Genomic DNA, 25,279 nt, shown 5'->3' with positions numbered 1-25,279 from the left:
ACTAATAAACAATTTAATTTATATAAAATAATAAAAAATAATAATATATTTAATTTATAATATTAAAGGTTTTATTTTTGCTGATTGCGTTACGTGAATGACTTTGTGAATTATTCGAATAAAACATTAAGTTGATTAATACGTATACGTAATCGTATATATATGATAATTTGTCTAGCGTTAAGGATTTTATTATCACTATCGTGCGGCCTAGAATGCGAGCTTAAGAATGAGAGGCCATTTTTAGCGAAGGCAATAGAAAGGCAACGAATCCAAGCCATAGTAGGCACGTACAGCGTGAAAAAATATTTTTTTTCCACGGTATAAGAGAACCGGTATTTATTCGCGATCGTCTGAAATAAGATTATAACGACGATCTCACAATTATATTTCATTATTTTTAGAGATAATTTTATATAGAATTCGCATCAGAAAATTAGAAAAAGAATTTATAAAAAGTGGCATCTTGGACACCCTCGTCGCTCGTTTTAGCGCCATTCGATTATATGGCGCGAGATCAATTAGATAATCGTGAGCAACGGGTCTGTTCGGACTGGCAATGCCCTTCAGAGCGGATCGATTACGCAATTGGCGATAATGAGAGCATTCTCACATGACTCGCCGACGAATTAATCGAATGCGAGTTGAATTGATTGACAGCTAATGCGCCAAATTATCACTCTTTTTATGAAATTAATGACTGAATAATAATTTCTAAATGATTCTCAAATTTAATTATCTTACCGAATTTATTAGTGATATGTAGTTTCAACCATAGTAATTTTAATTTATATAAATTTATTTAACTAATAAACAATTTAATTTATATAAAATAATAAAAAATAATAATATATTTAATTTATAATATTAAAGGTTTTATTTTTGCTGATTGCGTTACGTGAATGACTTTGTGAATTATTCGAATAAAACATTAAGTTGATTAATACGTATACGTAATCGTATATATATGATAATTTGTCTAGCGTTAAGGATTTTATTATCACTATCGTGCGGCCTAGAATGCGAGCTTAAGAATGAGAGGCCATTTTTAGCGAAGGCAATAGAAAGGCAACGAATCCAAGCCATAGTAGGCACGTACAGCGTGAAAAAATATTTTTTTTCCACGGTATAAGAGAACCGGTATTTATTCGCGATCGTCTGAAATAAGATTATAACGACGATCTCACAATTATATTTCATTATTTTTAGAGATAATTTTATATAGAATTATATATAAAAAAATACATTAGAGATTAATAGATTAATTCCGAAATATAAAAGGTAATTATAATATTTGATGTTAATTATAAAATCCAAAGAATTTTTAATATTTACAGACTTTTATTTTTTCAAGTGTAGTTATGGATATGATATTAGAATTTGTTTTAGAGACTCTTTTAGATAACACATATATTTTAGATAGCTCTATCTTATATTTTTAGATAACTCATATTTTTTATATTGTATATATTTGTTTTGATTTTATTTATTTTATATTATATCTTGGACTATTTCTTTTACTATAATCGAAAGTATATATACATCCGGCAAAAATCAATAACATATTATTAATTTAAATAGCATATAACATAATCCCATATTCATAATTTTTTTTAAATTTCGCGAGTGATTTTGAGAAAACGACTTAATACCGAAGAATCGTATAACTTTAAAGAAAAATGCAGTATCAGCAGCGATGGTCGATCAGTCCTGAAATAGCGCGATATGTTCTCGTGAAAATATCGCGATATATTGATTTTCCCGAGGATGTAACTTTGTCACCTAGGGAAATGAGATCGCGGTGTCCATCTCCCAAATATCGTAAACGAATCTTTCGCTCTTACAGTGATCATTGATTGTCGATCTAATAATAATTATTCCTAACTTGATGCATGCGCGAATTGCGAAATTATTGTGACGCCTATGTTCTCAAAGTCCGTTGATAAGCGACAGTGAGATACAGTCTTCATATAGATGGTGACAGTGTTAAGATACAACGCGAAAGACTTTTCGATAATGAACGCAATTATAGAATGGAATATTAATAAATTATGAATTGTTGATAAAATAATTAAACGAAACACATTGTCAGACTAATTATTCGCTAATTATGCCAAATAATATATTATATAATAAAATTTAAATAACTTATATAATATAATTTAATGAAAAGTATGAATTTATTAAAATTATTGTTTATTTATCGTCTTTAAACTTGAGATTAATGTAAGAGGAAAATAATTATTTGATAATTATCTAACAATAAGAGAAAAAGCGGGTAATTGATTTTGTTTTTGTGAGAAGTGTTAGGAGGCCGTGGAATATTCAGTGTGAAAATAAATCTTATCATAGCGAGCGGTATCTCGGATCCCGTTGTATGACAATTGGATTTTTACGATCGAAGGTGCGGTTTTACCCGTACGGTGATGAGATAATCGCGGGTATGAGTACATACAATGCGAGAACAAGTAGCGGTTTATAAAACAAAGTGAAATATGCTACTTGTACTAGTTAAATGTCACTTATATCAGTCAAATGCAGGACGATAAAATTATTGGCAATGACGAAACTGTAGAGATCAAAAATTTATCTCGCATCATTGATCGTTTCGTCATCCGAGATATGCGGTTTTTATTGATATAATTAATAAAATGGTTGCTGTTGTATGTTCTATGAATGATGCAGATATTGTGCCTGTTAACGTAAAATAAGTGAGAGGAGATTTTTATCTTTTTTCGTCATATTTGTATATAGATAAATATAGAAAGATATACTCGTATATTATATATATCTTGTAATAAACCTTTTCGATCGTCGCCCGGAAAACCGGATGATAAGAGCTTGTAACATGCACATAAATGCTTTATAAGTGTATGTAAAATATACTATATACTATATATTAAATACTATATATTATTATATATTATACAGGGTGTCCCCATCCTGAGGTAAAATTAGATTAGAAACAAAATTTCGCGTTTTTATCTACAATCCTCTAATTTTACCTCAGGATGGGGACACCCTGTATATTACGAATATTTATAATCCTTGTAAACTCGCATAATTTATTTTTCAAGTGTCACTGAAGCACTGTGTGACATTCCGCTTAAATTGACACTCGTATGTATTCTGCAACGATCTCTCACGCGATAAATATCGATGCATCGTTTGCAATTTAACCCGATAATCTTGCATACCTAAAGCGATACCGCTCGTATTTCGCACAATGCATTCATATAATGATTTAGTGGGTAACGAGTCAGCGAACTAATTCGCGAAGCTTTCATATATTTACATATTGTCATTAGTAGCTCAATAATAAATTATCACTGTAATATTCTGAAAATAAAAAAGAAAAGAAAAGATTTTATATAAAAAAGAGATACAGGTATAAGAAATAAAATAAAAATTTTACTTTAGCCCTTTTTATTATTGACTTTAAAAAATTTTACTATATAATTTCCCTGACATATAATTGATAATAATTTAATACTGGAAAAAAATACGGATTATATTAAAAATGTAAATAGAACACGATAAACAATAGGCTCTAAAGTTTTATTTTACAAACATAAAGTTTCGGCGCGCATTATTTTTTTAGACATTCTTTATATTTAAGTCACGCGAGTACATTGTCGTTTTTTTCTAAAGTGATTACAATTGCCACCGAGGTTTAATAGGTTAACCGCATATATTAAAAGGTTAAATACGTTTATACTGTAAGCTTGATTGACCCTCGAAGTTCAGTCATCTTCCGATTGCCATTCAATCAATCTGTAGCTCCTGCTATCTAAGCTTTCGCGGAATCGAATCTCGATAGATAAGCATTGTTTTTTTTTATTCAGAAAGAGGAAATTGCACTGATGATATTTTTGATACGCAATCGAATGTTCATCGTTCCAAATTAAAGATTAAGATTATAATTGATTAAGACAAAATCGCAGACAAAAATTTTCATTATTATTAACTCGTTTATAAATTATTATTATTGTTATTATTTATTAAAAATTGTATAATTTTTTTTTTTTGGAATTTGTTTAGAAAGATGTAAATAGTTCGCATATATTTTCAAAACTATATATATTATAAAGAATTAGTTTTTATGTTTGTGAGAGTAGGATTTCCGATATTCCGGAAATCCCATCAGATTCACGTCGCGCGTCCAAATTTCATCGGTAACCCGAATTATACAAGTCGAAATCCTTTTATTTTTAGCCGTGCCATTGGCTTTCTTCCCGGATCTCGCGTTCTATCCAATAACGATGTTCCCGTTCAGCCGATCGAGATATGAAAATATTATCGATATATTATCATCGTAGATTTCTTAAATTTCTCTTAAGATAATAATAACTGAATATAGAAACTATAGTAGAAAATAAAAATATTATTATTTATCTGAAGCACTCGTAATTTTTTACACGCTTCCGCTAGGCTTCGTTCAAATTTTTCTTCGACCGAGAACTCCCGTCTCATCATTCCCGATGGATCAATTGGGAGGATGTCTCTGTCAAAAGGACATGACTCGTGCTTTGTATAATGGTCAGGGTCGGATTGCTTTCAAGTGCAGGTCTCGCGTTAAGTTTATCCCGGTCTTATATAATCGCACGCATGTTACCGTTTTTTTTACGTAAAAATAACGTGGAGCGTGCGTTATCAGACAGATGATAAGAGCTGTGACGAGGCATGATCTTTGAACCAAGTCATTTGAATTTAAAGGTGCACCGTGGCATGACAGCGGCATAATGCGAGACACTTCGTTTCTCTTTCGGTCAATCTAAGAGTGTCTTTTAGAGGGGAGGAATAAAAAGGGAAGAGTTAAAAAAATTTTTCATTTGATACGCAATATTTTTACATATTAATATTTGCACGATTTTGCATTTGTAGATACTCTTTTTTTCATCGTGGCTTATTTTTAAAAAGCAAATTGCTTTGTCAGCGTTTTTTTTATCTTGGCTTGTGTTTGCTCAAATTTAGATATATTAATAAATAATTACTTTAAATAATATTGAAAAAGATAATGGACATTATTGATAAAAAATCAATTAATGGATTTTTTTCTAAAAAAGAATACGCTTTAAAAATAACTTTTTAAGGACTTTTAGTCTTATTTTTAAAAAGCAAATTGCTTTGTTAGCGTTTTTTATCTTGGTTTGTGTTTGCTCAAATTTAGATATATTAATAAATAATTACTTTAAATAATATTGAAAAATATAATGGACATTATTGATAAAAAATCAATTTGATCAATTAATGGATTTTTTCTAAAAAAGAAAACGCTTTAAAAATAATTTTTTAAGGACTTTCAGTCTGATAGTCTAATTTTAAAGACGAAAAATTCGATGAATTACGATAAAATATAGTCATTCTGAAAAATCATTTGATAATATTTCAGAAAAAACAATCACACTAATTAATAAGATGATTAATAACTATCGAGATCAAAATGAATAAGATATAAAGTTTTATTTTACGGAATTATTTTCTTGTTAATGGCTATGTTTTCTTTTATAATGTAAAAGATAATTAGTTAAGTATCTTATGTACCGAACATTTATAAAGATTTGAAAATTCTGCTATTACGAAAAATTTAGCAGAAAAATTATTGTCTTTTCTAATAATTAAAATTGTTAAAAAATAACGTCACCGTTAATTAAAATTATTATCTAATTAAAATATTTAAAGAAAATTTGTTCTTTGGATTCAAAGATTCTCGTCAGTGAAGTTTCATTATTTTAAACTCATAATATTCGCTTCGTGACTTTACTATATTTCACTTTGGCTTATTGTTAATTATCTGTTGAGTGTCGTTCTGTATACACAAGTATTCAGGTGCATTTTTTTATCGCACGCGTGTTGAAGAAATTCTTCTCGCATGAATTAGTTCCTACTGCAATGCATTAGACATGTCGCAAATAACGGGACTTTAAATGAATACATTTTCGTTTTGCTTACAAGAAAAAAAAAAAAAAGGTTTCCGCTTCGGTATCCGAAGGCACGAGGTTCGTCAGTATCCACGCATTCGTGTACACGTGCCTCCCCCATATGTTGCGATTATGTAACAACAATAAGTTGGTCTTCATCTTTTCTTCACCAAAGTTTGAATATTTATATGTCGCTAAATTCATCATCGTTTATATTACTCGCAATTATCATTTTTATTGCTCCATTATTATTTTATTATTATTGTTGAAAAGTATTAATATTACAATAATAATATTAATAACAAAATAATAATAAGTATTTTTATTGTATATTATACTATACATTTATCTTTTTTGTATATTACGTTATCATTTCTGCTACTTGACACACTGACATTCGCGATATAATACTCGTGTAAAATGTCCCAAAAATTTCATGTTTGACTCCAAAGATACTAAAACTCGCTACATTTTTATTTTTCTAAATTAAGCTCTTTATCGTATTAAAGATAATAATATGCTTGCTATCCTCCGTGGAAATAAACGATAGAGGGGTAGAGAAGGGAGATTAATCCACGCCGATGGCGTTTCCGCGAGCTACTGATAATGACCTCAAACACGAGATCCCGCGACCTCGCTTTTATCTGAGTTTTCATGACGTTCGATGGTGCGTGTCAAGATGAGAAACGATTTTTTTTTGTATCGTCATAAAGAGTCGATCAGACGTTTAACGAAAAAAAAAAAAAAACGTATCTGCTGCATAATTTCCGAGTAATCGTGATGTAATCGCGCTCTCTCTAAAAAATCTTTCAATTAAATTGATTGATAATTCTAATGTAAAGATTATTTTTTAATTGACAACTTTTCATTCTTTCGATGTTAAATTATACTTGTTAAGGTAAATAAATAATTTTTTATCCAAACAATTATAACTAGAAATTGAATCTTATTATCATAAGATGTTATAATCACGTGACGTCAATTTCGCAAATTGCATGGCTTTCATGTGGGAAAATAGTGTTTTTAGGAATTATTTCCTGTTGTTTCTTAATATAAAATCGCAATTTATCAATGCCGATGAACACTCGCGTGTGCAGTTGACAGTACGGTTTGTCCTTTTTACATAATCCACGTGCCATTTGTCGTGATGATTCTTTACACAACTCATACGACAAGTACGAAAGATATCTATCAAATCAAAACACGCATGGAGTCAGAGGAGTCGGTATGTAGTCGGAGAAATAAATTGAAAAGATAAAGCTGGGGAAATATATTTTTATTTTATTGTAAGACTTTTAATACGTTTGTTACTGTTAACAAAGCAATTTTATCATGACTCCTTTCTCTTTTTCAGAAAATAACGAAGACGGTCTTCTTGCGACAATTGACCGATGCATCCACAGATCTCAAGAAGATTCTTGCGGAAAAGATTCCGAGAGAGCAGGAACGTGTCAAAGCCTTCCGTAAGAGTCATGGAGCCACTAAGGTCGGAGAAGTTACTGTCGACATGGTATGCACTTTATTGCTACTTTTCTCTCTCTTTCTCTTTCTTTTTCTCTCATTTATAATCCCATTTTATATCGCGGTTAAAATAAGCTACATTACAATGTATAATTAGGATATTGATAATTAATTACATTAGTCATAAATTCTCGTCGGCTGATAAATTCCACGGAGAGAAAAGATTCCATGTAATACGACGAGCAATTTTTTTTGCCATTCTGACGATAAAGACCATGGAATGATCGCGGGACCGCGCGCGTGCTAACTATGTGATCGTGATAGCCGTATCGTGTATTGATAATTTTTCCATTCGCGCATGCAAATTCTTGCGACAATAACTAGCGTATTTTTTTTTGGCGGGCGATTATCGGTCGAATACAGCATGGAGATTAATCGTCACTGAACAAATTGCGAGCTCTCATGTGATTATTTTACTCATTGCACGTGAAGATGTGTGTGTTTACATTTATCTATCCGTGATCTCTCCGTGATCAATTGAAAGCATTTCGATATTTCTTTCACAAACCCAGCTATTAGACAAAGAATATCCTTAATGTTAATTACTAAAGAAAATTTTTTAATAGCGTTCTCGAGAAATTTGTATATATACATATATCCAATCTTTTGTAATTTATTGATAGGCACAATTTAATTAAAACAAACTGAAGAAGATTCAGATAATTAAATGAAGAATTGATGAAATATTTATACGATATTAATTCTATTATTAATACATATTAATATATTCTTGTTCGATTGCAGATGTACGGCGGTATGCGCGGCATCAAGGGTCTCGTGTGGGAGCCATCGGTGCTCGATCCGGAGGAAGGCATCCGTTTCCGCGGTAAGTCGATCCCCGAGTGTCAGAAACTTCTACCGAAGGCGGCCGGTGGCTCGGAACCACTTCCGGAGGGTCTCTTCTGGTTGCTGATTACCGGCGACGTACCCACGGAAGCGCAGGTGAAGGCCATCTCGCAGGAATGGGCGGCCAGAAGCTCATTACCCGAACACGTGGTCAAGGCCCTCAACAATTTCCCCAAGACTCTGCATCCAATGACGCAGTTTTCCGCGGCGATCACGCTGCTGAACAGCGAGAGCGAATTCGTCAAGGCATACAATAAGGGTGTGCACAAGAGCAAGTATTGGGAAACCGTGTACGAGGACTCGATGAATCTGATTGCCAAGCTGCCGGTGGTGGCGGCCACCATTTATCGTAACATCTACAAGGGCGGCAAGGGCCTGGGCTCGGTCGACGCCGGTAAGGACTGGTCCTGGAACTTCGCCAATATGCTCGGCTACGACAATCCACAGTTCATCGAGCTGATGCGTCTCTACCTGACGATCCATTCGGATCATGAGGGCGGTAACGTGTCCGCGCACACCACTCACTTAGTAGGATCAGCCCTGTCAGATCCGTTCCTGTCCTTCGCCGCCGGTATGAATGGACTGGCTGGACCGCTCCATGGACTGGCCAATCAGGAGGTGCTGGTGTGGTTGGAGAAGCTACGCTCTCAAGTCGGTGACAATCCGAGTGATGACAAGCTCAAGGAGTTCATCTGGAATACGTTGAAGAGCGGCCAGGTTGTGCCCGGTTACGGACACGCCGTTCTCAGGAAAACCGATCCGAGATACACGTGCCAGAGAGAGTTCGCGTTAGAACATTTGCCGGACGACACATTGTTCAAGGTAAATTGCGCGTTCCCATGATTTAGAACGTCAAGTGTGTTCTAAATATGCGAATAGAAGAATTTTTTTGCGCAAAATGTAAAAAACAATTTCATTATAGTTTCACTTTACTTTAAGAATTTAAGAGTATTAACATTGAAATTTAAAAAATTAAATGTTTGATGTTGAAGTTTTATTTGCTTTTATTAATACATAATATATTCTGTTACAAAAAATTAATATTCTAATTTAAACGGAAATTAAATTTGTATAATACTAATTAGAGGGTGTTGTATTTCAGATCAAATTTCGATATTGATGTAATTTTCTCTTTTGCAGTTGGTCGCGCAGGTATACAAGGTGGTACCGCCAATCCTACTGGAGACCGGCAAGGTGAAGAACCCGTGGCCAAACGTGGACGCTCACTCGGGTGTGCTGCTGCAATACTATGGCATGAAGGAAATGAACTACTACACGGTCCTGTTCGGCGTATCGCGCGCGTTGGGCGTGCTTGCTTCCCTGGTGTGGGACCGCGCTCTAGGATTGCCCATTGAGAGGCCTAAATCCCTCAGCACCGATCTTCTTATGAAAGCTGTCAAAGCTTAAGAATGCCCGTCTATCACTTAATCGACGATCGTCATCGGCATTACTTTGAAATCAATCTCGTCGTCCCGATCTCGTTCAAGCGAAACCGGGAACGTCGCGAAAAGGTATTTTGATGCCGACCTCGACGGAGTCGCCTCAACGACTCCGCGCCTTATCAAGTGAACGAGAGTATGAATTGCAGAGTGAAAGAGCGAGAGAATGAAAGAGAGAAAGAGAGAGAAAGAGAATGTGCGAAAAAAACAAGGCTAGGTATTAAACACGACAAATAATTATGCTATAATAATGTATTATCTAAATGTAGAATTAAGAGCAAATACATCAATATTCCGCGTCAACGAAGCGGAATTCGCATTAACTTTCTTCCTGTTGGTATTTTCGAATATAAGCGATTACAAAGAATCGTATTAGTTATGATATAACTGTATAAATATAATATAATTAATACGACTTTCAAATCGCTGGTATTCAGAAAATATTGCGGGGAAAGTTACATGAAATGCAGTTGTTGCGACGTAGCTGCTTGTTTAAGCGGAAACGTAGATTGGTCCAATAGTGGAAACTGCCAAACTCGTGAGAAAATTTAAAAGACAACGTACAAATCCAAGAGTTGAGTTTGAGTCTTTAAATACAAAAATATCTCTTAGACTTTTGAAAGACGTCTTTCGTAGGATGTGACATTATTTGGAAATAGACTCACATAAAATAGAGAGACGCATCACAGATAGATAAAGCATTATTGTAAATATACTCATCGCTCTCGATATTCAGTAATTCGTTAATTATCGCCAGAGATTTAGGAGAAAAGGTTGATTGCGTAAACGCGAGATTTAGAACGATAGTCAACGTATTAGCAATTAATTTCAGCAACACGAAGTGAAAAATGGCAATTAAATAGCAGATTCATATTACGTTAACTCCAGATAACAAAAAAGTTTAGACATCTAGAAGATGGTCCAATCCAGCTCGGACCATCGTTATTCGGACGATTTTCTTGGCTGCCTCTCAGACTTTTGCGTTGTACTAGCTCGATGACGACACGATGTAGGAATTAGTACATTGTATTAGTACACTGTCTTGCCTTGTCATTCGAGAGATACACTGCCTAAAAGTGTATATTACATTCTTTTAATTAATAAAAAAGTAAACCTTGTTGAAAGCTAATTTTCATGAATAGAAAATAGATTTCGAGACAATAGTCGCTAAAACGCAAAGTCGCGTAGTCCTAATTAATTTGAATGTAATTCTCCTGGGGGACTGTTAGTTTACTATCTCACTTCTCTCTCAGGAAGTTTATTGCAATTAAAATGTTCTTAGAATGGCGGAAAAGATAATATTACTGTGCTGCAAGTTGCTGTAGTTGCCGAATACTTAAGAGCGAGCAAATAGGTGCGGAATGATCAACAAGCACTTAAATATAGCAGTCAACAGTCTCGTCGAACGGCTAACGCGGTTACTCGATCGTGGCGAGTTGTCGCGCATAAAATTAAGGAGCATGGCCAGTGGTGGAACCACTGTTATCACAATGAACGAGTGTGTGCGTATCTTATTTATAATGAAAATGTGAAAATAAATGAACTAAAGGTAACCGGCTGAAATCCTCTTTCTCAGAGTTTGGAACTCGCAACATTAATGTATGTCACTCGACATAAAAAGAAATGCCTAACTTTAAAGATCTAACTTTTTGATTTACAAAAATGATATAGAACTATTATTATTTATCAAAAAGCAAAAATTGGAAAAAGGGATGGAATTATTATGGTGGAGGGAAATAATGAAGATCTGTGTTTTTTATTGATAGAAACTGATTTATTTGACATCACACATTTTAGCCTTTTTGTTATTACTTAATAAAATTGTACAGGAGACACTTCCCCCCCTCTCCCCTCTGGGATATATATATATATATTATACAATATTATTAGATAAAGACCAATAAATCGCGAAAATGGATTGTGTGATTTCTCGTAATCGTTATTCCGACAGATCGAACGTGTATGTAATTCGTAAAATTAACACGAATTACATCTTTTTTTACGCGCGTACTTGCTTCGCCAACAATCGATTAATGTTAAAACAACCTATGTCTTGTACTTTACATTTCAGAAAATTTTTTACACGATTACATAAAGAAGACGGACATGTCCGAGAATAAATTCGACATAATAGCCCCGCGTATAGAATTTCTATGGGGAAACAATGTGCACACGAGATACAATTCTTATGTCATCAACATCTAAGAATCCGTTTCTCTCTCAATATGAGAAAGACGACGTTATTAATTTTTATGTAACTTTTAAGCGTTAAGATCTCACTCTGACATTAGACGGCATTATTATTTCTCGCACGATGATGATTAATAACAATTTCCTATAATAATCTTGGCCTTATACCCGTCTCTCATATCGATAATTTCTCAGCATTGATATAGTTTAATTTTTTTCATATAAGCTACACAATATTAATATTATATCTATTGGAGTATTTTACGCACTACATAAAAGATAGATGTTACACTTACGATTTAAATAAAGACAAAAACGAGACAGCTGTCAGTTGGGGGACAAGGAAATTCCGTATAATTTCGCGAACGTCCCTCTCGACATCCTGGTGGCATATAATAATCGCGGGTGAATGGAATGGAAAGATGAGTTTCCTTAAATGGCTAAGGACTCGCGCTTTCTTTAGACGAGAAAATTGAAGAATAATTATAATAACTATTTACAATAATTATAATAACTATAATAATAACGTATATAATTAGGGTTAAGATGCTTTTAAAGCAGATCTTTTTGATTGATCTAGAAAAAATAAAAAGGAATAAATTGAAAAGAGTAAGCAAACAATCAGTGAAAAGGTGGACGAGTCTTATGTCATCAACATCTAAGAATCCGTTTCTCTCTCAATATGAGAAAGACGACGTTATTAATTTTTATGTAACTTTTAAGCGTTAAGATCTCACTCTGACATTAGACGGCATTATTATTTCTCGCACGATGATGATTAATAACAATTTCCTATAATAATCTTGGCCTTATACCCGTCTCTCATATCGATAATTTCTCAGCATTGATATAGTTTAATTTTTTTCATATAAGCTACACAATATTAATATTATATCTATTGGAGTATTTTACGCACTACATAAAAGATAGATGTTACACTTACGATTTAAATAAAGACAAAAACGAGACAGCTGTCAGTTGGGGGACAAGGAAATTCCGTATAATTTCGCGAACGTCCCTCTCGACATCCTGGTGGCATATAATAATCGCGGGTGAATGGAATGGAAAGATGAGTTTCCTTAAATGGCTAAGGACTCGCGCTTTCTTTAGACGAGAAAATTGAAGAATAATTATAATAACTATTTACAATAATTATAATAACTATAATAATAACGTATATAATTAGGGTTAAGATGCTTTTAAAGCAGATCTTTTTGATTGATCTAGAAAAAATAAAAAGGAATAAATTGAAAAGAGTAAGCAAACAATCAGTGAAAAGGTGGACGAGTTTTTTTTTTTATTCAAAGCTTTCCATTCACCTATCGCGATACTATCTGTGCGTTACACCTTGGAGAATCTTATCAGTCTTCCTTCACACATTATCGGTTTTATCTATTGATTCTTTTTTTTTTTTTTTTACTTTTCGCGCGACACGTAATTCGTATCTCTCATCATCTGACCAGCAAACAACTGTCTCAGAATTGAATCCACGTATCACAGAGCAGTTCGTATTCTGCCACGAAAGGTTTCTCATCGATCGGGTGACCTTGCCGCGAATCTGCTCGGGCCCTTACGTACGCGAACGTCGTAAAATATCGTACTCCCGTCCGACGTTACTTTTTTCTTCTTTTTTTTTTCTACATAGCTCGCTCTCTTAACGAGAAGTATAAAAAACTATGTACACAGGTGCACTTCTGTTGCGCTCTTATGTCAACTGAGTACAAATAATGTTAGTTATCTTCATCTGCCTGTTTTCCACTGCTGAATGCGGGTGGACGGGATAAAGTTTCACACTCTTCCACCATGTAATAATTTGCATAAGTAATCGATATAACTTTTTTAATGGAAGCGATTGAACCATGGATTTATGGTTCGATTTGATAAACGTTTAATTATGGCGATCAACGCTAAGTGTGTGCATATTTCGTACGTTCCTCGAGATTAAAAAAATGATTTTTTTTTTTTTTATGTGCGCGCCTAATACTTTGTCTTGTACTTTTCTATCTTCATTTATTTTTCCATATATCGTACTGTAGACAAGAGAAAACTTGGTACTATAGCCATATACTTTACATAATAATTAATACCGAACTTTCTCTTTATCGCATAAATAGCCGCGCGTTTGTATTGCGTTTACATGTTACTTTCGCGATATAATAGCTAAAACGCAGATTCACCCGTCCACCGTTCGTTGAAATGCTCGCGTTTGAGAGTCATACCGGGAGATATAAATAATGACTAACGAAATACGACAGTCCCCAGGCTACCTTTCTCTTTCGTACAACTGTCAAAGTGTGTGTGTAACTGAGAGATACTTATCTTAATAACATATTTTACATTTTGGATATTTCATTAGATTTATAATCGACTCTCATAATGTACGTCATGTCTTTTTCAAGCGTCCGACAATCCATTCTAGACCCTGGTACAGCCTGAAACATTTTTTTTTTTTTCATATTTATTTCATATTTATTTCAGATTTTATCTCCCCTATCACAAGAACAGCGTACAAGTATTGTTTAAAGATCGTTGTCTTACCCTTCTCCCGTGAGAGCGCAACAGCTCTGTATATGCCATTGATGCTTTTTGATAGATGTCAGATCCAATTGTCTCGAAATCTCGGCCGCAGTCATGCTGCCCTTCAAGTCTTGCTTGTTGGCATAGACCAGAACATTGGCCTTACTCAACTCCTCGTGATTCAACATCGAATACAGCTCTTCCCTAATTACACCGAGTCGCTCTCGATCTGTACTGTCTATAACCATAATGATAAACTCGGTGTTTGTGTAGTAAGTGGACCAGGCAGCCCTCAAACTTTGCTGGCCACCCAAATCCCACATGATAAAATGTATATTCTTCCACACCACTTCCTCGACGTTAGAGCCAATGGTTGGAGATGTGTGAACAACTTCGTTCATCAGGAATTGGTACAATATAGTCGTCTTTCCAGCATTGTCTAAACCGACCATAACTATCTTATGCTCTGAAAGCAATGAAATTTTTCATTGATATAATTATTACAAAGAGCTGAAATATTCTGTAAAGGTACAACTGGTTAAGCATTTGTTTGATGAAGAATATTATCACAGATTAAAGAGAGTGAGTTGCATGTTGATAAGGCTGGAACTATAATAGTGATATGAAATATTGATACAAATTTCACATGAAATACAGCTCTTCCCTAATTACACCGAGTCGCTCTCGATCTGTACTGTCTATAACCATAATGATAAACTCGGTGTTTGTGTAGTAAGTGGACCAGGCAGCCCTCAAACTTTGCTGGCCACCCAAATCCCACATGATAAAATGTATATTCTTCCACACCACTTCCTCGACGTTAGAGCCAATGGTTGGAGATGTGTGAACAACTTCGTTCATCAGGAATTGGTACAATATAGTCGTCTTTCCAGCATTGTCTAAACCGACCATAACTATCTTATGCTCTGAAAGCAATGAAATTTTTCATTGATATAATTATTACAAAGAGCTGAAATATTCTGTAAAGGTACAACTGGTTAAGCATTTGTTTGATGAAGAATATTATCACAGATTAAAGAGAGTGAGTTGCATGTTGATAAGGCTGGAACTATAATAGTGATATGAAATATTGATACAAATTTCACATGAAATTTTTTTTTTTTTTTCTTATCAGTATATTACAGCATATGCAAGTATAATATATAATAAAGATATAGAAATTCAAGGAGGTTTAAAAGTGCTGGAGAATACACAAGTTAGGATATTTATCGAAGAACTGTCAAATTTATCAGGAGAACAAATTTTGATAAGAGATAATGAAAAATTCTGAGTCTAAGAAATAGAGAGTTCAATAGAGATAAACCAAACTGGAGTAGAATAAGTTAGTAACAAGTTCAAATATTTACGTTCAAGAGCCGAATTTTAGAATAAAGAAACTATGACTTGACAACATATGTTAACAGATTAGAAAGTAGGCCAATGTACATTTATATAGAATTTCTAGAACGCATAGTTGTCGTCCAGTTTGCCTATCCACACAATCTTGTGACATCTGGTGAAAGGAATGATGCAAAGAATACTTCAAATAATATTAAAGTAAATTTTGCGAGAATATTTTACGAAAAACTCAAGAAACTTTCCCAACTAGTTCGACGTCAGTTTAACGTCAGAACATCCAACTCGCTCGATCGTTAATTGAATTTTCGATTCGGAAAATCGCGAATAATTTATCTCGTCGACGATCCCATCGCACGTGTCATAACATATACGGTGATCGCGCACAAAAGAAGCGAAAAAAAAGAAGGAGGGAAGGTTGCACGAACGTATGAGATATTCACCTTCGTTGCCGAAGAAGCTCCACAGCTTGGCAAATAGCAGTCCCATGTCGATTCTTCTTTTCAGCCCAAGACGACCGGAATATTTGTTCGTTGACGCACAAAGCCCGTTCTTGCTCGCCCGCACGCGATTAGGAGAATGTCTCGGGAACAGGGTGGTTCATTGTCTCGGGGTTATGTTCGCCTCGACGACGGTGAGGATACGTCGGATACCGACTCGCGGCGCGGCGTCATAATCGCGCGGGAACGTCGACGCATTCGGGAGTCGCAAGCTGGATTCGCGACGAGCAGACGGACGAGAGGTATCTAATAGTTATCGCGGAGAGACGCGGACAAGCTGTCTACGATCCGATCAGACGAAGCGCGACATGTTGCTTTCACGCAATTGACGCTTGACGCATCGCTCCGGGTGCGGCGCTGCTGCCCACTCGACTCACTGATGCCAGTTTTGAGACGCCGCCACAGCCACAGCGTGTGGAGGGGATAACTCACCAAGCGTGAACCGTGTACGTGTAATGCGCAGAACGCTCTGCGCATTACATGTACACGGTTCACGCTTGTGTGAGTTATCCCCTCCACACGCTGTGGCTGTGACAGAGTCTCAGAATTGGCATCTCTGACTCGACTTTCTCGACTTTAGGTACTCGACGTCAATTCTTGCCTCGAAAATTTGAATTCGCGACTCGCTTCACTCCATCTGTCTAGAAGTTTAGATGGATTATAAAATTATATTTATTAATTATATTTGAATATATAAATTATAGATATATTCTGATTGTCCATCTGTCTAATATTCGCATATTAGAAAAATTTGCTTTAACTGACGTAAAAACAAGTTAGCAATTAATTAAATTACATGTAATATGATAACAAAAATTATTATATCCGGCTGATCGTGAGATTAATCTATTTATAATACGTATATAGCCACAATCGATTTGTCTTTCATTTTGCGTCAAAAAATCGTTCGAATTTATTTGGAGAATATATTTCAGCAAGAGGTAAAAATCACTCGAATCTGAAGTGTCGTAAATTCAAATCCAGTGCCAGCTTCTTGATAGTAGGAGAACATGATATGGAAGAGGTTCGCGTAACCTCTTTTAAATCCTGCTCTCCTAATATCGAGAATTTGATACCAGAATTCGCGACTCACTTTAATTTAGTTCAATTTTTCCGAATTATACATATACTTTATATTTATATGTATATCCCCTCGTTCGTATATCTATCATCGAAATATATTCTCCCGATAACTTTGACGAGTTATCGAAATGTACATATTTCCAACTCTCGCTGTTTAACCATAAGAGTGGTAGCCATTTTTCGACTACGGAGTGAAAGAAAATGCTTAATCATGATTTTTTTTTTTACTCCAATGGAATTTTGCATCATTAGCCATTCATAGGGAATCTCTTGGAAAAATATTTTGAAATTAAAGAACTCGATAAGAAATATTACAAATGGAGAGTCACATTTTTGACATTTCGGGGGGAAAACGCGCTGCGTTATTTAAGCTATCAATTTTCCCGAAATCAACCTCACGGCGGTGTCTTTGCTTTCGAAAGGGAATCTCGAGAAACAACAAATATCGGTCAAGAGCAGATAAGCCCCGCGTGCTCACGTTATAAAATCGCATGTTTTGCGCGATATTTGTAACGCTGTATCATCATAATGACAACATTTGCCGATGGCAGTCTTCGAAGGCCCTGCTGACCTGGCGCGTTCCACGATTGGCTCGCGGCGTATCAGCTGACGTCGCGAGGAACGTTGGGCACGTCATCTGAACAGACGTCCGCAGTGCGGACTCCGCACACGTTCCCCGACGAGCCGAAAAGCGCGACGACCACTTGTTGTCTCTGCCATTCCCTGCGGCATCCTGCAATTCCACGTTTATTTAATTCATCGTGAATCACACATTCACAAATATGAGTACTCCGTGAGTATTTTCTTTCTTTTTCTTTTTGGAATGACGTAAATATATCGCGTGAAAAGAAAATTATTCATTCACTTTGATTTCACCTTCGATTTCATTACATTTACGAGCGTGCGGTCATTCGAATCATATACAGCCGAATATCTAATTTAAGAATGTGAAACAAGAGAATTGTAGAGATTAAACGTATTTTAATTGCCGTGAAATTATAATGCAAGTTATGTATTATTGTGTATTATTATTATGTGTGTATTGTGTATTTTTATAATTATTATAAAATCTAAGTATTATAGAGAGCAATAAATCATAGAAAATATTTTGCATTGGGCTGTCTGACAATTATGGACATTTTTTTTTTTTTTTTTAGTATATAGATATAAGAAAAAAATAAATTTTGACTTTTTTATCGAATTTCAATTAACATATATATTTTTTTTTTGTTTTAGAGTAGCAGATATTGCCCTCATTGGCTTAGCAGTGATGGGACAAAATTTAATTCTGAACATGAATGATCATGGATTTGTTGTATGTGCATACAATCGTACTACTGACAAGGTCAAATCTTTCCTCGAAAATGAAGCCAAGGGCACAAAAGTTATCGGTGCTTATAGTTTGAAGGAAATGATCAGTACTTTGAAGAGCCCAAGGAGAGTAATGTTGTTAGTCAAAGGTAACCTCTTTTATTATTGTAATTGAAAATCTATGACTGTTTATAATAAATGCTATAAATACAATCTGATGTTATATGTTGTAGCTGGAGCAGCCGTTGATGCTTTTATTGAACAATTAGTGCCTCTCCTTTCTTCCGGAGACATTATTATCGATGGTGGTAATTCTGAGTATCAGGATACTGAGAGACGTACTAAGGACCTAGAACAGAAAGGAATTCTTTTTGTGGGCAGCGGGGTCAGTGGAGGTGAGGATGGTGCCAGATACGGACCATCCTTGATGCCTGGTGGCAATCCTAAAGCATGGCCGCATATTAAATCTATCTTTCAGGTATGGCGATGCTTAGTTTATTGTTGTTTATAATATCAAAAATCTATGAGACACATGATTTACTGAAAGACTAATATTTTTTAGTCGATAGCCGCGAAAGTTGACGGAGAACCGTGCTGCGATTGGGTCGGCGAAACTGGCGCAGGACATTTTGTCAAGATGGTGCACAATGGCATCGAGTACGGCGACATGCAGATCATTTGCGAGGCATATCACATAATGCGAACAGCTTTGCAGCTTACGCAGGAGGAAATGAGCGCGACGTTCGATGAGTGGAATAAGAGCGAACTGAACTCGTTCCTGATCGAGATCACGCGCGATATACTTAAGTACAAAGACGAGAATGGCTACTTGCTTGAGCGCATCAGGGACACCGCCGGTCAGAAAGGCACCGGCAAGTGGACGGCGGTCGCCGCTCTGGATTATGGCGTGCCGGTCACGCTGATCGGAGAATCGGTGTTCGCCAGATGCCTGTCCGCGCTAAAGGACGAACGCGTGGAAGCGAGCAAGATACTAACGGGTTCGAGTCTAGTATATAAGGGCGACAAGAAAGAGTTCCTTGAGCATTTAAGGAAAGCTCTGTACGTTGCGAAAATTATCTCGTACGCGCAAGGCTTCATGTTGTTAAGAGAGGCCGCCAAGGTCCACAACTGGAATTTGAACTATGGCGGAATAGCATTGATGTGGCGCGGTGGATGTATCATAAGAAGGTAATATCGGCTGAAATGTATGCACGAAAATTTACGCGACTTGCAATCTCATCGACTTATGTCGATATCACGCTAATCTTTCTCAAGTGACCTTACACATCTTTCAAAGTATATGGCAAGAAGATATAAAAATATCAAAGCTGTGTAATGTTTCAAAGACATATTTCATATCTAATGTCACAGAGGCTCGCGAGATAATTCTTGTTTCTTCCAAAAGACACCGTTCATTATCTCTCGTCAAAATAATATCTTATGTTATATTTAAAGCAAAGAAATATTGCATGTAGATATATAATACAGTTATATGTATATATTTTATTTTTATATAAAATTAAAATAGAGAAACTTATTTCTTGAGAAAAAAATGATAATGATCTTTTCGCAGCGCATTCTTGCAATCTCATCGACTTATGTCGATATCACGCTAATCTTTCTCAAGTGACCTTACACATCTTTCAAAGTATATGGCAAGAAGATATAAAAATATCAAAGCTGTGTAATGTTTCAAAGACATATTTCATATCTAATGTCACAGAGGCTCGCGAGATAATTCTTGTTTCTTCCAAAAGACACCGTTCATTATCTCTCGTCAAAATAATATCTTATGTTATATTTAAAGCAAAGAAATATTGCATGTAGATATATAATACAGTTATATGTATATATTTTATTTTTATATAAAATTAAAATAGAGAAACTTATTTCTTGAGAAAAAAATGATAATGATCTTTCGCAGCGCATTCCTGGGAAATATAAAATTGGCTTACGACAAAAATCCAAAATTGTCCAACTTACTGCTGGACGATTTCTTCACCAAAGCGGTAAGTGAGTGCCATCAAAGTGCCAGGCTAGTGGTGAGCACCTCCGTGACACTGGGCATACCGACTCCTGCTCTGTCATCGGCTTTGGCCTTCTATGACGGGTTCAGAATGGCCCGACTGCCGGCGAATCTACTACAGGCGCAACGAGATTATTTCGGCGCCCATACGTACGAATTGCTCGGCGAGGAAGGGAAGTTTGTTCATACAAATTGGACCGGACACGGCGGGAAAGTATCCGCCTCCACATACGATGCGTAAACTCGGAGAATCTCCCGGTAGTATTACGGTCGATAATGTACAAATGATTGCGAGAAAAGATTGCGGTTTTAAGAGAGCATAAGTATTTGTAATTTATATGTATTTATAATACATGTAAATGCAATGTATAAGATATGTATTTATAATAATTATAAATGTATATTAAAAAAATATATTTATAATTATTATAAATATATATGTGAGTGACAATATAATTTTATGAATATGATAGTTGATGTGATAGAACGAATAAACGATTTAATACACGTTGATGCTACAATTAAAACATATATGAACAAAGATATATCTAATATATTAATATATTTTTCTTTTTTTGCGATCTCTCTATTCTTGATAAATATATATTTTCGCAAATATATACAAATTTTCTAAATTTTCTAAATATAGAATAAATCACATACAAAGAAGCAAGTTTAAAAAAAGGCTTATATATATTTTTACAAATGTGTTTACATTGATAAAATATATACTGAGCTTTATTTACAAAGAAATAAACAGGAATGAATAACAGAATTTTTTTCGACAAACCTTCCTGCGTAAAATACTCTTGTATCATCAACTGTGACGTCTTATTTTGCAAAGACTACCACTTCCGTGCATGGGTCGCGTTCCATTCGAGTCGTACGTATATTTTAGGAAACTCCGATTTGGAGACACGGGTTACGTAACGTGGATAACGTACATTACTCAGCGACTGTGGAAGTTAATGTAAGCGCTCGACGACATTATATGCGTCACGCACAGGTCGTAAACAGCGAACACAATTTGTGGACTTATTTTGCTTTTACCGTTTAAGCGATAATGAAATTATCACTGTATGTTGCGTTTCGCTCGCTAGAACGTTGACGCAAGAACGAGAGGAAAGGAGATAGAAATCGTGAGGAAGTGGATACATAAGACGACTAAATTACAGTGAAACGCCGCGCTGTGATTACAGATTGCGAATCCGTCGACATTACGTTACATTTCTCTTTCTCCTCAGACACGGACGCGAAGATATTGGAGCATGACACTTTCAATTACGCCGACGTTTTCAATTGCGCTCGCGAAATGGATACTCCGGAAATAACTTTGCGCTATCTAATTTTTTTTGTGCGCTCTCTGCCGTAACGTTAACGATTTTTGAATAATGAGAAGATCCCTATTTAGTTGGCTTTTTCCACAACTGCATTTTAAGTATATTTCAATCTACAAAATGTTTTATTTATTCCGCGACATTATCGACGCCGAATGCGCGTAGAGCCTGATGAATGAATTAATTAATTCATGCTAAATATACCTGAAACTTCTCTCCAATGCCAGTTTTTTTTTTTTTTTTTTATGATGCCGGTCAGCCTTGAAGTCTCGTTCTCGATGCATTGCGTTTATCTGAAGAATATTTAATATTAATCGGGTTTTTTTTTTTTAACATCAAGGTCGGGCTAATGTTTATTATACATATACACATTATGCATTAAGGACTTTTACATACACAATAAGTTTTTATTTATATCTCGATCACGTAAACGTGCAACAGTACGTGAAAAATTGTGCATCGAAAGTTAAAATTTGCATATTAAATTTTCGAGATATACGAAGATATTTTGATGCTGTTATTTGCTATACAATTCTCTTTGGTATATATTTCTTTACCTCAAAACCAACAATTGTATTAATTAATCGTCACTTATTTCTTATTATTTATGTCTTATTCTGTTTATAAGATTACATTTGATTAATTTTAATCATATTGGCAATTGAAACGCAATCAAATTTTCTTTTTCTAAACATATCGCGACAGCGAGATAACATCACATGGATTCCATATGAGACAAACAAAACTCGGAGAGAATCGCCCGATCACATTTAACGTCAAATGTCAAAAGCTTTATTAAATCTCTCGTACATGCCTTGTCGGATTTTCATTTTTCATTATTTTAATGATTTCACGGTTTCTCTCTCTTTCTCTTATAGTTTCGCATGTTTATCTCATTTTGATTCTAGAGGATATAATGTATGTGGCATAATTAAAAGAATTTAATTATTTTTCGCACGGGGAATGAGATGTACCGGGAGAGGGGTTGACGGTACGCGGTGAAGAAGGGGGAAGGGGAAGACTCGGTAGGCGCCCGCCGACCGTAGACGACGGTAAAAACGGGTGGCAGTGAATAGTCCGCGCTCGCGGTAGCGCTCGTGTTCGTCGCATTGATAAAGTCAAAGATGGCCGACCACAGAGAACGGGATTCGTATTATTCGCAAACGGATCTGCGCTCGAAGAACGACGATCCGCCGAACTCTCGTCTCTTCGTCATCTGTCACAAGAGCCTCGAGGAGGATGATCTCAGGAAGGCGTTCGAGAAGTTCGGCAAGATCGAGGACATCTGGGTGGTTAAGGATCGTAACACGGGCGAGAATAAAGGTGATTCTGTGTGCCTTGCTAAGGATAAAACTAATCGATAAGAAAGCGCGGATCCGCTCTCTATCTCTTTTCTTTTCTTTCTCTCTCTCTCTCTCTCTCTCTCTCTCTCTCTCTATTTATATCATACTAAAATGCATTGTTTCTTTTGGTGGTTCTATCCTTTTCATCCGGAAATGTATGCAATTTCTCTCACGTCATTTTTATACTCTACGTATATGTCAACGAATCTCCCTCTAATCTCCTATGTTTGTGTTGTACTATGTGTAGGCGTTACGTATATCAAGTTCTCCAAAACGTCCGAGGCGGCGTTCGCCCTCGAGGAGATGAACGGCAAAATGCTGGGCTCCGTCGGCAGACCTATCAAAGTGATGATCGCCTCAAAGTAAGTCCCGGTGTCTTCTTATTTTTATTTTATTTAAAGGTATTTTAATTAAACGCTCTTTTTTGCGATCGTAATCTGTAATATATTTTATCTTATGGTCGATTGATTTTTTTAGTCGAGATCAGGGTTCGGTGCGCGAGACGAACGAAGAGGAGAGGTGGGTTCGACTGTTCTGTGTCTTACCGAAAACGATGACTGACAGCGAGCTGCAGCAGGAGTTCTCCAAATTCGGTGCTATCGAGTACGCAACCGTGGTGAAGGATCGCAGCACGAACGAGTCCAAGGGTTTCGGCTACGTCAAGTTCAAGAAGGTATCCAGCGCAGCACGAGCATTCGAGGAGTGCGACAGAAAGTACAAGGCGGTTTTCGCCGAGCCGAAGAAGCCGAAACCCGATCACAACGATGCCAAATATAACAACGGTCTGTCCAGCGCCGCGTACGACGGTACCGGCGGCAGTTACGGCACGTCCAACTTCGGCAAGAGCAGCATTAGTCTAGAGATAGCGACCAACTATTCCAACTCGGATGGCTACACGCGTCTACAGGTGATCGCACATCCGGCATTAAATCAAGATCAGCTGTGGAAGCTGTTTGATATAGTGCCCGGTATGGACTACTGCCACTTGAAGACCGACGTGAGATACAGAATGCCACGCGGACAGGCGGTTGTGGTGTACAACAATCCGAGCGCGGCGGCATATGCGCGCGAGAAGTTTCACGGTTTCGAGTACCCACCTGGTCATCGGATGATCGTCAAACCGGATTTGACGAGCGCACCACCGAAGAGCGCGACGAAGCCGGGCGGTTCGACGGCGGTCGGCAGCGTCGCCAACGCGAGGACGGATCTAGCACATTTGGCGGAGACTATCGCTCAAGCAACGTCGTTGATTCAAGCCGCAGGATTGACGGCACCGAGTGAGTAAATTTAAACTGGTTTCTTCAGCACGCTTGGTGCCACGAGGGAGTAAATATGTTGTGTGTGAAGTGTCGCTTCGTTTCTCACTTTAGGCTTGGATCACATATCTGTAAAGCTACCGCCGGCGCAACCGATGGCGAGCATCGACGCCGAGGTAGCCAAGAGATGTTTCATTGTCTGCGGCCCGCCGGTACCACCCATCTACGCTATGAAGGATGCATTCTGTAGGTTCGGAAATCTCATAGATGTATATATGTTACCCGGCAAAAATTGCGGCTACGCCAAATATGCCAGCATTGACAGCGCGAACGAGGCCATTGAGGTAAGGTCTTCCCTTTTTTTCCTACAGCCTTTATTGTTGTATTTATTACGAAGAATTTTGTATCCACACGCGCTACAAAAATATCTTAAATTAAAAATATGGTATCTTTTAGGTTTTGCACGGGCAAGAAATCTGTGGTTCTCGACTGAAGGTGCTAGAGGCGGAGGAACGGAACGTCGGCGAGGATCGGCGAAAACGATTACGGATGGATGAGGACGAAAATTGAGCGGATTCTTTAAAAAATCGTATCTCGTAAGTAGTAGACGAGCGTAGTGCAGCGCGAAGGGAA

General features: G+C 36.4%; 5 protein-coding genes across 7 annotated transcripts in view; 3 read left to right on the top strand and 2 right to left on the bottom strand.

Moving 5' to 3' along the window:
* Positions 1-7,252: 7,252 nt before the first annotated feature.
* Positions 7,253-13,826, top strand: LOC115238707 (probable citrate synthase 2, mitochondrial). Its single transcript, XM_029812748.1, has 4 exons — positions 7,253-7,431; positions 8,187-9,110; positions 9,429-12,549; positions 13,197-13,826. Exons 1-3 carry the CDS (start codon positions 7,429-7,431, stop codon positions 9,693-9,695), a joined length of 1,194 nt encoding a protein of 397 aa, XP_029668608.1. The 5' UTR covers positions 7,253-7,428; the 3' UTR covers positions 9,696-12,549; positions 13,197-13,826.
* Positions 13,827-13,857: 31 nt separating this feature from the next.
* LOC115238708 (ADP-ribosylation factor-like protein 5B) lies at positions 13,858-15,020 on the bottom strand. The gene is made up of 2 exons (XM_029812749.1): positions 14,456-15,020; positions 13,858-14,349 (listed from the first exon to the last, which is right to left on the bottom strand). The coding sequence occupies exons 1-2, from the start codon at positions 14,884-14,886 to the stop codon at positions 14,301-14,303; spliced, it is 480 nt and encodes a 159-aa protein (XP_029668609.1). The 5' UTR covers positions 14,887-15,020; the 3' UTR covers positions 13,858-14,300.
* Positions 15,021-15,076: 56 nt separating this feature from the next.
* On the bottom strand, positions 15,077-16,650 carry LOC115238709 (ADP-ribosylation factor-like protein 5B). Its single transcript, XM_029812750.1, has 2 exons — positions 16,234-16,650; positions 15,077-15,360 (listed from the first exon to the last, which is right to left on the bottom strand). The coding sequence occupies exons 1-2, from the start codon at positions 16,277-16,279 to the stop codon at positions 15,077-15,079; spliced, it is 330 nt and encodes a 109-aa protein (XP_029668610.1). The 5' UTR covers positions 16,280-16,650.
* A 1,356-nt stretch (positions 16,651-18,006) lies between these two features.
* On the top strand, positions 18,007-21,463 carry LOC115238706 (6-phosphogluconate dehydrogenase, decarboxylating). The gene is made up of 5 exons (XM_029812747.1): positions 18,007-18,166; positions 18,610-18,833; positions 18,918-19,162; positions 19,247-19,872; positions 20,609-21,463. The coding sequence occupies exons 1-5, from the start codon at positions 18,156-18,158 to the stop codon at positions 20,949-20,951; spliced, it is 1,449 nt and encodes a 482-aa protein (XP_029668607.1). The 5' UTR covers positions 18,007-18,155; the 3' UTR covers positions 20,952-21,463.
* Positions 21,464-21,624: 161 nt separating this feature from the next.
* Positions 21,625-25,279, top strand: part of LOC115238705 (RNA-binding protein 45) — a 6,327-nt gene continuing 2,672 nt past the window's right edge. For 2 of the 3 annotated variants that reach the window (XM_029812746.1, XM_029812744.1), the window contains exons 1-5: positions 21,625-23,370; positions 23,638-23,752; positions 23,868-24,667; positions 24,761-24,990; positions 25,103-25,242. In XM_029812746.1, the coding sequence (XP_029668606.1) occupies positions 23,172-23,370; positions 23,638-23,752; positions 23,868-24,667; positions 24,761-24,990; positions 25,103-25,216 (1,458 nt within the window). In that variant the 5' untranslated portion in view covers positions 21,625-23,171 and the 3' untranslated portion in view covers positions 25,217-25,242. Of the gene's footprint in view, positions 23,371-23,637; positions 23,753-23,867; positions 24,668-24,760; positions 24,991-25,102 lie in introns of all 3 variants that reach the window. The other variant, XR_003884532.1, reaches the window with a different exon arrangement.

The sequence above is a fragment of the Formica exsecta genome, unplaced genomic scaffold (genome assembly GCF_003651465.1).
Source record: "Formica exsecta isolate Colony F162 unplaced genomic scaffold, ASM365146v1 scaffold353, whole genome shotgun sequence".
Taxonomy (NCBI): Eukaryota; Metazoa; Arthropoda; class Insecta; order Hymenoptera; family Formicidae; genus Formica; species Formica exsecta.
This window is presented reverse-complemented; position numbering and strand designations above follow the sequence as displayed.

Coding starts and splice junctions, on each gene's coding strand:
- LOC115238707 (XM_029812748.1), top strand. Junction 9,111..9,428: donor CGGACGACACATTGTTCAAG/GTAAATTGCGCG, acceptor TCTCTTTTGCAG/TTGGTCGCGCAGGTATACAA.
- LOC115238708 (XM_029812749.1), bottom strand. CDS start 14,886: ATGGTCGGTTTAGACAATGCTGGAAAGACGACTATATTGTACCAATTC. Junction 14,350..14,455: donor TGCGCTCTCACGGGAGAAGG/GTAAGACAACGA, acceptor AAAATGTTTCAG/GCTGTACCAGGGTCTAGAAT.
- LOC115238709 (XM_029812750.1), bottom strand. CDS start 16,279: ATGGGACTGCTATTTGCCAAGCTGTGGAGCTTCTTCGGCAACGAAG. Junction 15,361..16,233: donor GAGCTTCTTCGGCAACGAAG/GTGAATATCTCA, acceptor CATTGCTTTCAG/AGCATAAGATAGTTATGGTC.
- LOC115238706 (XM_029812747.1), top strand. Junction 18,834..18,917: donor AGTAATGTTGTTAGTCAAAG/GTAACCTCTTTT, acceptor TATATGTTGTAG/CTGGAGCAGCCGTTGATGCT. Junction 19,873..20,608: donor GGTGGATGTATCATAAGAAG/GTAATATCGGCT, acceptor GATCTTTCGCAG/CGCATTCCTGGGAAATATAA.